At 40.7% G+C, this 12,934-nt stretch overlaps 1 protein-coding gene across 2 annotated transcripts in view; it reads right to left on the bottom strand.

Moving 5' to 3' along the window:
• The window catches only part of ankrd13b (ankyrin repeat domain 13B), a 368,410-nt gene that overhangs the window by 12,721 nt on the left and 342,755 nt on the right, over positions 1-12,934 (bottom strand). For both annotated transcript variants that reach the window (XM_060847952.1, XM_060847953.1), the window contains exons 12-13: positions 11,193-11,345; positions 2,856-3,016 (exon numbers count right to left, since the gene is read on the bottom strand). In XM_060847952.1, the coding sequence (XP_060703935.1) occupies positions 2,856-3,016; positions 11,193-11,345 (314 nt within the window). The remainder of the gene's footprint in view (positions 1-2,855; positions 3,017-11,192; positions 11,346-12,934) is intronic.

Raw genomic sequence — 12,934 nt, 5'->3', positions numbered from 1 at the left:
GGCATCTCCAAATCTTGAAAGGGTTAAATAGTGTTTTTCTCATTAGCATCAATCTTGTAAGTAAGTAAACTGATCGCCTTGTACTTGGGCAAATGAAAAACAACATAGTTGAAAAATCAAAGGTCAAGTTAGTGAATGTCCAAAAATGATGACACTGCACAGCACTGCATCTTAACACATTGTGAGATCTGAAGTAGCAATTATCTCAGCAGTTCATTCATTGCTCTGCACCTTGAACAAACCATCTGTCCCTCTGATTGGAAGTCATATTACAAAACATTACTGTTCATTGTCATGAGAAAAATTCTCATCCCAGGTCAGAATGATATTGAGGGAGAATAGTGTTATAAAACCGAGAGACCTGCTGGTTCAGGTGAAGTTTGCATCACAGGTAGACAGGATCACAGAACCTGGTGCTCACCTTCCACTCTACAAACCTTCGCATAAACCAAATCATCCGCTGACATTTCCGCCACCTCCAAAAAGACCCCACCACCAGGGATATATTTCCCTCCCCACCCCTTTCTGTCTTCTGCAAAGACCGTTCCCTCCGTGAACACCTGGTCAGGTCCACGCCCCCCTACAACCCACCCTCCCATCCTGGCACTTTCCCCTGCCACCACAGGAACTGTAAAACCTGTGCCCATACCTCCTCCCTCACCTCTATCCAAGGCCCTAAAGGAGCCTTCTACATCCATCAAAGTTTTACTTGCACATCCACTAATATCATTTATTGTATCCGTTGCTCCCAATGCGGTCTCCTCTACATTGGGGAGACTGGGCGCCTCCTAGCAGAGTGCTTTAGGGAACATCTCCGAGACACCCGCACCAATCAACCACACCGCCCCGTGGCCCAACATTTCAACTCCCCCTCCCACTCTGCCAAGGACATGGAGGCCCTGGGCCTCCTTCATCGCCGCTCCCTCACCACCAGATGCCTGGAGGAAGAACGCCTCATCTTCCACATCGGAACACTTCAACCCCAGTGCATCAATGTGGACTTCAACAGTTTCCTCATTTCCCCTTCCCCCACCTCACCCGAGTTCCAAACTTCCAACTCAGCACTGTCCCCATGACTTGTCTGGACTTGTCCGACCTGCCTAGCTCCTTTTCCACCTATCCACTCCACCCTCTCCTCCCTGACCTATCACCTTCATCCCCACCCCCACTCACCCATTGTACTCTATGCTACTTTCTCCCCACCCCCCACCCTCCTGTAGCTGATCTCTCCACGCTTCAGGTTCTCTGCCTTTATTCCTGATGAAGGGCTTTTGCCCGAAACGTCGATTTCGCTGCACTTTGGATGCTGCCTGAACTGCTGTGCTCTTCCAGCATCACTGATCCAGGATCACTAAAAAGGCATTTAGCACGCTTGCCTTCATTACTCAGTTGGAGTAGAAAAGGTTTGGAAGAATATGGGCCAAAAGCACGCAATTGGAACTTGTTAAGTTTGGGAACATGGTCAGCATGGACTAGAGTCATGGAGGCATAGAAATATACAGCATGGAAACTGACCCTTCAGTCCAATTCATCCATGCTGACCAGATATCCTAAATTAATTTAGTCCCATTTTCCAGCACCTGGCCCATACCCTCTAAGCCCTTCCTATTCATGTACCCATCTGAATGTCTTTTAAATGCTGTAATTGAACCAGCCTCCACCACTTCCTCTGACAGCTCATTCAATACACACACTACCTTTTGCATGAAAAGCTTGCCCTTTAGGTTCCTTTTAAATTTTTCCCCTCTCACCCTTTAATTCTGGACTCCCCCACCCCAGTGAAAAGACCTTGTCAATTACCTTATCCATGCCCCTCAAGTTTTTATAAAAATCTATAAGGTCATCTGTCAGCCTTCCGCACTCCAGGGAAAATAGCCCCAGCCTATTCAGCCTCTCCCTGTAGCTCAGATCCTCCAACCCTGGCAACATCCCTGCAAATTTTTCCTGAACGCTTTCAAGTTTCACAACATCCTTCTGATAGTACTTGGGCCGAAGGGTCTGTTTCCATTCTGTATGACACCAATACACTACTTGTGTATACAAAAATGACCTCCTATTAATGTTGTACATTGTGAAGCCAAGTGCGAGTATTTATTTATTTGGAGTTAGTGGAAAGAGAGCAGCTCTTGAGGAAATTCTTGGCTCAAATATTTTATATTTCTTCCAAAACTGTCATGCCTTCTAATTACAAATGTTTTGGCTATTGCTGTTTGATCTGGATTCAGGAAGAAATTAACTCAGGCTTTAGAAGAATAAATGTGCTGTGGACTTAATGCAAAACAAAATGCATGTATATAGTGCTTTACCAGATCTTCAGGTTACCCTGGATGTAAAATTATTTTCCAAGTAATCCATTTAAATAATTATGTAGTAATAAGATCCCAGCTCTGAATCCCCTTGTATGAATGTCACTGCACATTAAGAAAACTGCGGCCCTCGGGAATTATTATTGCACTGCCACCAGCTGTCAGCACAAGAATTAACCAGATGCAGAATCGACTCTTGACTACAATTGACATAATCGACAATACCAGTTTTCTTAGTCACAGGAAGTGATTTCAAAGCTATATATAACCTCATTTAGGGATTTAAATAACAGTTGCTAACTACTCGAACTTCAATCTTATGACATTATTTAAATTGCTCAATTAGATTACTATTCAGCTAATCAGATCCAGGTTTTCATTATTACTTACATAATTTATTATTATTGCACATCTGAAGCTTCAACTCTTAGACCCAGATGATGTATGAATATTCTTAATCTTCTTGATGTTCAGTCCCTGACTTATTTTAAAACGTTGTGAATTTAAGGTGTAGTACTTGTTTCTACCATCAGACTTTCCTTGCCCTACCTGATCATACTCGGTGCCTGCTTCCAGCAGACTCTGTTGAATAGCGAATTGCAAAAGGTCGTCATCTTCCTCCCTCAGAGAATCCCGGTTACTGCCAACCACAGTATAGCCTCTGGGTACTTCAAAGAGCGCTGGGTCCATGTCACAGCCACGACATGAAGCTGCCAAGAAAAACTTGCAAAGTTAACTTGATGTCACATTGTAAAATAAATTCCATCAGCCACTTTATCATCTTGGATACACACTTAGTCAATAGTTATGGGAGAAGCCGTTAAATGTATTGAAATGTAACATGGAAAGTCAAAGGTTTCTTCTGTTTTTAAAGAGATCTTGCGTTTGTATTGGCAAAGTTGGAAACTTCTGAGTTCAAAGACATGGCACAGTTGAATGCCAGGCTGCTGTCCTGCTTGATTGTATGATTCTAAGTTCATTGGAAACCCTGTGTCTACTATTCCAAGAATTGAGCTTAAGTTCTGTTGTGCAAGTGTAGACCAATAGGGCTAGTGGTATTAGGATAATCTAACAACACTATTGATCATACTATTACATACATCTTAGTCAGCAGATTTAATAAAAGCATTTAGTAAAGATGATTCATTGCTTGTAGAGTTGGAATCATACAGTGCAGGAGTTGACTCAGTCCATCTTATCCCTGGTGTTTCTTTGAAAGAACTATCCATTTGACTCATTCCCCTTCACTTTATCTATAGGCTGCTTTTTATTTTCTATTTTTGAGGGTAATCCATTTTGAAAGTTATTGTTAAATCTGCTTCCACCACCATTTCTGAGTGGATTCCCAAAAACCAAACAAAAATTGTATCCACTCTAGTTCTGTTGCTAAATATTTTTTTAAACATATGTCTTTGGGATACCGATTCTTTTGCCAGTTGAAACAATCATTCTTCTCTCTTAAGGATCCAATTTTAAACTGTTCAAAATCTCTTCTGCTTCCAAGGGACTATGTCTAGAGTACAATTCTACATATAGCCACTCTCTGGTATGACTCAATGATCTCAGAGTGAAATTAGCCCAGCATTTGGCTCTTGACATGTCTCAAACCTCTTCTAAACCAATGCCTATACATTTGCCTTCTAGAATGGAAAGATTTCACCACTTTCAGGAACACTGTGCTAACTATGTTAGACTAATTACAGTTTGCAGCTAACTAAGTCCAGACCATGTGTACTACTTCATTGCATTTATAAATCCTACAGTGTTTACTTAACGGAGAGGCATGTATTTCCTTTAAGTGATTTTTTCCATTAACAAGACCCATCTAATTTGATGCTTTTATTTTGCTTTAGCAGTGTGTTAGCGCTGCTGGCTCTTGATAACGTCAATTTAGCTTAGCTGATGGAAATGTGAGAGTAAAGTGGCCAGATTTGTGATGGTTAATGGTCAGAAAGGTTCAGTTAATTAAATAAAAGGGTTCCTCCCACCACCAGCCTCAAAGAACCCAGCCAGTCTGTCACCACTAACTGGGTAAAACCCTTCTATTCAGATCTAGCAGGAGACTCACTGGAAGCCTGCTGCACCAGAACAATATAAGAGCAACCACTATATATCATTACATACTGGAGTCAGTATAATTTTACTGTTATTGGATTTATGATTACTAATATGGTTACTAAAATGAAAAAGACTTTTGAAAATTTGCAAACTGATGACTTCACATAAAGGTACATAATTAGTTTTAACAAAATTCAACAGTGATTCCAACAGCACTGCCACTACCTGGGTTTAAGTCTCACTGCAGGTTTAATGGTTGTAATGTTGGCTGACACTCCAGTGCATTGCTGAGTGAGTGCTTTTCTGTCAGTGGTACACTCTTCAGATAAGGCCTGAATCCTGAGGCCCTGTCTGCCCCACCTCCCCCCCCAGATCCCTACGTACTTATTTCAAGTGAACAACAGGAGAGTTAACCTGGTGTCCTGACCAATCTACTATCTGTCAATTTGCATCATCTAGCCAGATTATCTGATCATTATCACATTATAATTTGTGGGAGCTGACTGTGTACATATTGGCTGCTGTGTTTCTAACATAACATCATGACAACTTCAAAAATACTTCATTGCCTTTACAATCCTTTGGATCAATCCAAATTCTTATTGTCCTTCATGAATCACCTTTAATTAACAAAAGTTACATATTAAGACCATAAGATAGAGGAGCAGAAATTAAGCCATTCAGCCCATTGAGTCTGCTCTGCCATTCACTCATGGCTGATAAGTTTCTCAACCCCATTCTCTTGCTTTCTCCCATAAACCTTGATCCCCTTGATACTCAAGAACCTATCTATCTCAGTCTTAAATATACTCAATGACCTGGCCTCCACAGCCTCCTGTGGCAATGTATTCCATAGATGCACCACTCTCTGGCTGAAGAAGTTTCTCCTTATCTCCGTTTTAAAACATCTTCCCTTTACTCTAAGGCTGTGCCCTCAAGTCCTAGTCACTCCTACCAATGGAAGAATCTTCCCAACATTGACTCTGTCCAAGCCATTCAGTATTCTGTATGTTTCAACTAGATCCTGATAGACCCAGAGTCCTCAAACGTTCCTCACATGTTAAGCTTTTCATTCCTGGGACAATTCTCGTGAACCTCCTCTGAACACATTCCAGGGCCAGTACATCTTTTCTGAGATAAGGGGGCCCAGAACTGCCCACAATACTCCAAACTGATCTAACCAGAACCTTATAGAGCCTCAGAAGTACATCCCTGCTTTTATATTCAAGTCCTCTCAAAATAAATGCCATCATTGTATTTGCCGTCCTAACTACTGACTCAACCCTGCATGTTTACCTTGAGAGAATCCTGGACTAGAATTCCAAGTATCTTTGCACTTCAGACTTCTGAATTTTCTCCCCATTTAGAAAATAGTCCATACCTCTATTCTTCTTACCAAAGTGCATGACCTCATACTTTCCCACGTTGGACTCCATCATCCACATCTTTATCCATTCTCCTAACCTGTCCAAATCCTTCTGCCTCCTCAATGCTACCTGTCCCTCTACCTAGCTTTGTATTGTCTGCAGATGTAGCCAGAATGCTCTCAATTCCTTCAACTAGATTGTTAATGTATAAAGTGCAAGTTATGGTCCCAACACTGAGCCTTGTGGAACACCACTTTGTGTCGTCCTGAGAAGAACCCTTTTATCTCTACTCTCTTCTTTCTGCCAGACAGCTAAGCTTCTATCCAATGTGTTATCTGACAATGACACCTCTAACACCATGGGCCCTTATCTTACTCAGTAGCCTCCTGTGCGGCACCTTATATTGGAAAATAAAATATAAACTTTGACCTCAATTCATACACTTCCGCTGATTAAATCCTCATGTCTCAGTGAGACAATGGAGTCCATTTAGGATAATAAAAAGCTAGAGATTACCAACATTAGCTTTAGGTTTTGTTTGGGTTTGACATGAACTGATAAATCATCACCACTTATTTGACTGCTGTAGTTCAGAGATTCTTTAGATGCATGTGATTCTGAGCTGCCAGCTATTTGGTACTGCCACTGGCAGTGCAAAACATGGGGAGCAGGAGGCCATGGAATAATATGAAAGCTACTTGCTTCCTATTAAAGGGAACTTGTAGTTGAATATGAATGTACTCACTGCGGATTTTCTCTGAAAAACAATACTTTGGACTGAATCTTTTTGCTAAGAATGAGTTACGTCAAGATTTTTGGAGGGTTGTTTGCCCTGAGGCACAGAGGGATAATATGTCTTTGACCTTCCTTTGCTTGCTATTGATCTGTCAACAGCTGATCATTTTCTGCTCTCAAGTAAGTTAAAATAGCTTCTCAATCGGAATTCCCAACAAGCTGTGTCTTCAACGCTCTCCAACCCAGTCCTGAAGAAAGACACTGATGATTGTCTCTTGCGTGATTTAGACTATCAACTTTCAATTGTAGACAAATTTGCTTGTAGGATGCTGAAGCCCAATGTGCCTCATTAGTATAATGTCTTCCACTGTTATTCACCATGTCGTTTTAATGATAATGGACTAATAATCAATTGCTCCTCAGGGGTTGATTAACTCCATGGGATAGTTTACTTCAAACACATTTTAATTTATGATGCAGGCATTTCACCAATCAATTGGTTTTTATATATGCAAATTGCAAACCAAAAGCAAATTACTGACAGGAAAAGTTGCAACATTGTGTACATTCAGCACATTAGATTCCTTACAGTGTGGAAACAGGCCCTTTGGCCCAACAAGTCCACACCGACCCTCTGAAGAGTAACCCAGCCAGTCCCATTTCCCTCTGACAAATGCACCTAACACTATGGGCAATTTACCATGGGCAATTTACCATGGCCAATTCACCTGATCTGCACATCTTTGGACTGTGGGAGGAAACCGGAACACCCGGAGGAAACCCACGCAGACACGGGGAGAATGTGCAAACTCCACACAGACAGTCGCCTGAGACTGGAATTGAACCTGGGACCCTGGTGGTGTGAGGCAGTGACAACCACTGAGCGACCGTGCCGCCCCCAGAGTAAATAGAGTCAGAATTTCCATTGTGGTTTCTCACTTTAGTAGGCCTTGGGTTTCCCTGCTGGAAACTTTCCTGCTTTTAGCTTTAATCCAAAAACAGGACGATCCTAACCTCAGCTTCTGTTTCTAGCCATCTGCCAGCACTTTCGTCGTTCTATTAATTCAAACTTCCATTTCTGAATAAACTTCAATGGCAATAATTTTGTTAATGAACTTCACCATGTTAACACTAAAAAACATTAATCAACTCAATGGAAAAAGGGCAAAATGATCAACTAATTCAATGTGTTTCTATTAGATTATAAACTACAAAAACTGATAATAATAAATACCCATCTCCAATAATCCAGTAAAGATTTTAATGACATGGCATAACACAATGAAGGTTTCAAGGTTAATTCATGAGTATTGACATTATACACATCACTAAAATAAGGTGTATCGAAACAAATGGCATTTTGCTTCCTTAGGAATCTCAGCTATAATAAGTTACTTGTGGTTATGCTGATTTTATAATCCAGCATATCTTTTGGTTAGCAAAGTTTTCATGGTTCTTGAAAGCAACTTTGACAACCTTCATTTGATGATTGATTTTTCCCTTCACTCTCTCTAATAACGTTTTACGTTTTGAATTGCTCAATGCATCACTGTTCGTGTTGAGGGGCAGTGAGGGGCAATGATAAACAAGTTATCAAAATCCTAGCTGAGTCCCAAAATTTGCTGTACCAGACATCACAGATGTCACTTATGCCAAAATATGGTTTGCAATCAATCTTTTAGATGCAAAATTCTCATCATTTACAAGAAATTTGAAAATCAGAAAGAATGAATCCAGTTTGGGCACTAATAAATCATTGTATTTTTAACTGACAATGCTAGTTACTATTTGCCTATATCCACAGGCAGAAGAGGTATTGACTTTCCAATTACTTTCTCTTTAGTTCCAGCCTCTGGCATATCTTCACTGAGCTCCGAGCATTTAAGGATGTAACTTTCCTTCAGCATTAACTGCAAATCAGAGACATAAACATTAACTACTAATGTGCCATAATTGCAGTTCATCCACCAAAATAATCATTGTAGCTTACTCTAATAATGTGGTTCCCATCTACAATACACACTGCAGGGACACACTAATGCTGCTTTGACAACATCTTCCAAACCCGATATCTAGCACCTTGTAGGATTTCAGCATCTGATGTACTGAAACACTTCCACTTGCATGTTCCCCTCCAAGCTACATATTAGATTAGACTTACAGTGTGGAAACAGGCCCTTCGGCCCAACAAGTCCACACCGACCCGCCGAAGCGCAACCCACCCATACCCCTACATTTACCCCTTACCTAACACTACGGGCAATTTAGCATGGCCAATTCACCTGACCTGCACATCTTTGGACTGTGGGAGGAAACCGGAGCACCTGGAGGAAACCCACGCAGACACAGGGAGAATGTGCAAACTCCACACAGTCAGTCACCTGAGTTGGGAATTGAACCCGGGTCTCAGGCGCTGTGAGGCAGCAGTGCTAACCACTGTGCCACCGTGCCGCCCACATATCATCTTGACTTGGAACTTTATTGCCATTCCCTCACTGTCACACTGTCAAAGTCCTGGAATTTCCCTTCCTAATGGAAAAGGGTATGCACCTATATCCCAAGGACTGCAGCGTTCATAGAGGCAGCTCACCACCACCTTCTTAATAGCAATTAAGGATGGTTCATAAGCCCTGGCCTAGCCATTGATACCCCTATTTCATGAGTGAATGAACAAACTCTTACTGATAGCATAAATTTATATTGAAATAAAAGCTTTACTCCATCCTTCTATGGTGACATCTATTGGGTATGGTTTTACTACTGCCAACATATTTAGCCCAAAGACAAATGGCCATGTTTTATTACTTTAACAGGAAGCATGGACACAAGTGGCCACATCCTTCTCAATGTTGGGGAAACAGCATAGTTCCATCCTGTTCTCATTTACTGAAACATGGTAACAATTAAGAATAGGAGTCTTGTCTTCTTTTTCTACCTTAACCTAAAATTGTTGAAACCAACTGGAGAATGGTACCAATAGCCCGCAGAGATGTATTTACACAACACATTCAGTAACAGTGATTTCTAAAATTTTACATCAACTAGTCTCATTGGTGTCTGTATGATAGCCGTCTTCAGCAGGTGCCGTTGTGTTGAGCAAAAAGCTACTTTATAACGTTATTTTCTATCAGAAGATAAAGAACAGTTTTCTGCAGCTATATTTTCCAATTGAGTACACTAATTAAGTGAACTCAACCAGACACTGAGAGCCTCTTGCATAACAAAGCCAACACATCAGATAAAATATGATGAGAAATCACAATTGTGAATGAGTTAAAAGTTCAACATCTCTGTAAAAAGCGGTACAGTGGAACATAAGAATTTTCAAGTCAATGTGGGGCATCGGACAGCATTAACGGTAGTTATTAATTTTAATTGGTTGGCTTTCCCTTTGCTGAAATATTGGCCAGAAGCAAATAGCGACTAAATAAAAAGCAATCCATATATTACACAGAAGAACGTGGTGTGTTTGTCTGCTGGATAGAGCACTGCAATAACAGTGCATTGCATCGCTGCATAGTGAAGCAAGGGAGAGAAAATTATAATGACAAATGCATCTTCCCCGTCAGCCAATATTGCAACAAACATCTGAGACACCACACAACATGATCTGGCAGGAGAGCCAGCCAGGAAGGGATAAGTTTGTGGTACATGGCAAACCAGCATAAAATGCCTTTATTTGGATTGGAATGGGGAAGGGAGCTGCTTAAGAAAGTCAGGTTTGATGGTAATGACTTGCATCAAGTAGAATGTAATTTGTTAGAATTGCCAAAGTTCCTTAAATTAAATACGTCCAGATAGTGGAAAGCCCAGATCCTCTTCTTGTTTCCTGCATGCCAAACTGTTTCTAATATTTATCCTCTTGGTTCTGCATCCTTCTGTTTCACCCATTACCAGGTGAGTAATGTCAAAGCTGGTCATGTGCCACTATGGAAGTCTGTTAATAAACATGGGAAGTTATAACCTTAAATATCACATTGAAATTTATTTTGCACTTTACCTGCCAACGAATGCATTCACGTTTCCATATTATAGCAATGCAGCCAATAAGAGACACACAGGCTCTGACAGTATCAGAAGTTTGATATCTTAGGAGCCCATGAACCTGTAAACCCTCACATAAAGTCTATAAATCCACCAGCAGTAATGCAGGTAAGAGGAGTCCATCCCCCTCCTTACAGTCTATTTATTAACTGGGTCTTCACTTTCTAATAGGGAACTGACTACAACTTGGAGTAACTAAAATGAAACTACAGAAAATTTGACAGAAAGATCATTCTGCAAATTTGAACAGATGGAAAACTAACCGTGCAAAAACACCGTAAAACCTGGATCAGGGTTTCCATACACTTACTATATTAAGAATGTGTTTAACTATTCGCCTTCATGCTATATTGCATAGGAAACATGTTAATGTTGTGACACAACAGCATAACTTAGACTTTACACAATAATGTAAAATGGGCAGCGAGAAATTGGTTATGACTTTTATTTGACTATCTGACTTTTATTTGACTATCCTTTGAAAGAAATGAAAATTGGTCACTATGTAAAATGGTTTCACAGTTGCTCATTTTATATTAGTGCACAGAATCGAAATGAGTGCAATGTGAGTTACTGGTCAGAGTTTAACACTGAAATGTTAAGATGTGCTTATGTGTTTATCTGTAGTTGACCACACACATTATCGATAATTGATCACAGACTTGGACTCTTAACTACATACTCATGGAGCTGGAGCTGCTCACACTGGACGTGTCACTGCTGGGAGACGGAGCCTCACTGGTTGGACTGTTCCTGATGGAGGTCACAGGTTCATCGCTTCCATTCAGATTCCCGAAGGTGATACGAGCATTCAAAATGTGAAAAATTGGAATTTCTGCAAAGATGGTTGAAAAATTATTGAGGTCTCTGTATAAAGCTAAAACATTGCAAAATCATCATTTGAATTCAAAAGATCCCATCTCCCATTAGAGTATGTTAGAAAATGGCTGAAGTAAAGAGAAATATTTGCATTTAACAAAAAACCCAGTCATACTCTCAAAGGGACTCAAAGCAGCAATTATTATTGAACTCGTGGATAGGGAAAGCATTATGAGTATACAAACTATGAGCAGAAGCAGCCACTTGGCTGCTCAATCTGACTCATCCATTCAATAAGATCATGCTGATCTAATTACTCCGCAATCACCCATACTCTCCCACTACTCCTTGCGTATCAAAAATCTATCTATCCCACTCTTAAATATTCAAAGACTCTTCTTCCACTGCCTTTTGAGGAAGGATGTTCCAAAGACTCACCTCCCTCTGTGAGTAAAAAAAACTCTTTATCTCTGACTTAAAAGTGTGACCCCATCTTTTTAAACAGTGACTACCAAATCTAGATCCTTCCACAAGAGGAAACATCCTTTCCACATTCACCCTGACAAGATCGCTCAGGACATTTTATGTTTCAATTAAGTCACCTCCTATTCTTTTAAACTCCAGCAATACAAGCCTGATCTGTCTTCCTCACAAGACAACTCTCAATTCCAGGGATGAGTTTGGTAAAAGTTTTCTGAGCTGTTTCCAATACATTTACATCATTCCTTAAGAAGGGAAAGTAATACTGTATACAGTACTCCAATTGTGGGCTTACCAATCATAACTTTCTGACTTTTGTTTGCTGTACCTGGGCGGTAGTTAGCACTGCTGCCTCACAGCGCCTGAGATCCGGGTTCAATTCCCAACTCAGGCGACTGACTGTGTGGAGTTTGCACGTTCTCCCCGTGTCTGCGTGGGTTTCCTCCGGGTGCTCCGGTTTCCTCCCACAGTCCAAAGATGTGCGGGTCAGGTGAATTGGCTATGCTAAATTACCCGTAGTGTTAGGTAAGGGGTAAATGTAGGGGTATGGGTGGGTTGCACTTCGGCGGGTCGGTGTGGACTTGTTGGGCCAAAGGGCCTGTTTCCACACTGTAAGTAATCTAATTAGACTGTTGTGATTCATGTATTGGAACACCCAGATCCATCAGTATCTCACAGCTCTGCATTCTCTCACCACTTCGATAATGTGTGCCTTTTTTTAATCTTCATGCCAAAATGGATAATTCAACATTTATTTCCACATTGTACTGCTAGATCTTTGTCCACTCAATCAACCTATCTATATCCATTTGCACCTTCCTTAAGTCCTCTTCACAACTTCCTTGCCTATTTGATTTTGTATCATCAGCAAGTTTAACAGTCATATCTTTTGTCCCTTTACCCAAGTCATGTATATAAATTGTAACAACTTGAGACCACAGCACTGATCCCTGTGGCACACCATTCATTACATCGCCAAACAGAAAATTACCCATTTATGACCACTCTGTTTCCTGTTAGCTAACCAATCAATTATACATGACAACATGTTACGCCTACACTATGGCTTTTATTTTCTAAAATAAATTTTGATCTAATCAAATGTTTTCTAGAAATCCCAAGACA

This window comes from Hemiscyllium ocellatum, chromosome 31 (genome assembly GCF_020745735.1).
Source record: "Hemiscyllium ocellatum isolate sHemOce1 chromosome 31, sHemOce1.pat.X.cur, whole genome shotgun sequence".
Taxonomy (NCBI): domain Eukaryota; kingdom Metazoa; phylum Chordata; class Chondrichthyes; order Orectolobiformes; family Hemiscylliidae; genus Hemiscyllium; species Hemiscyllium ocellatum.
The sequence above is the reverse complement of the archived record's forward strand: the minus strand, read 5'-3'. Positions and strand labels throughout refer to the sequence as shown.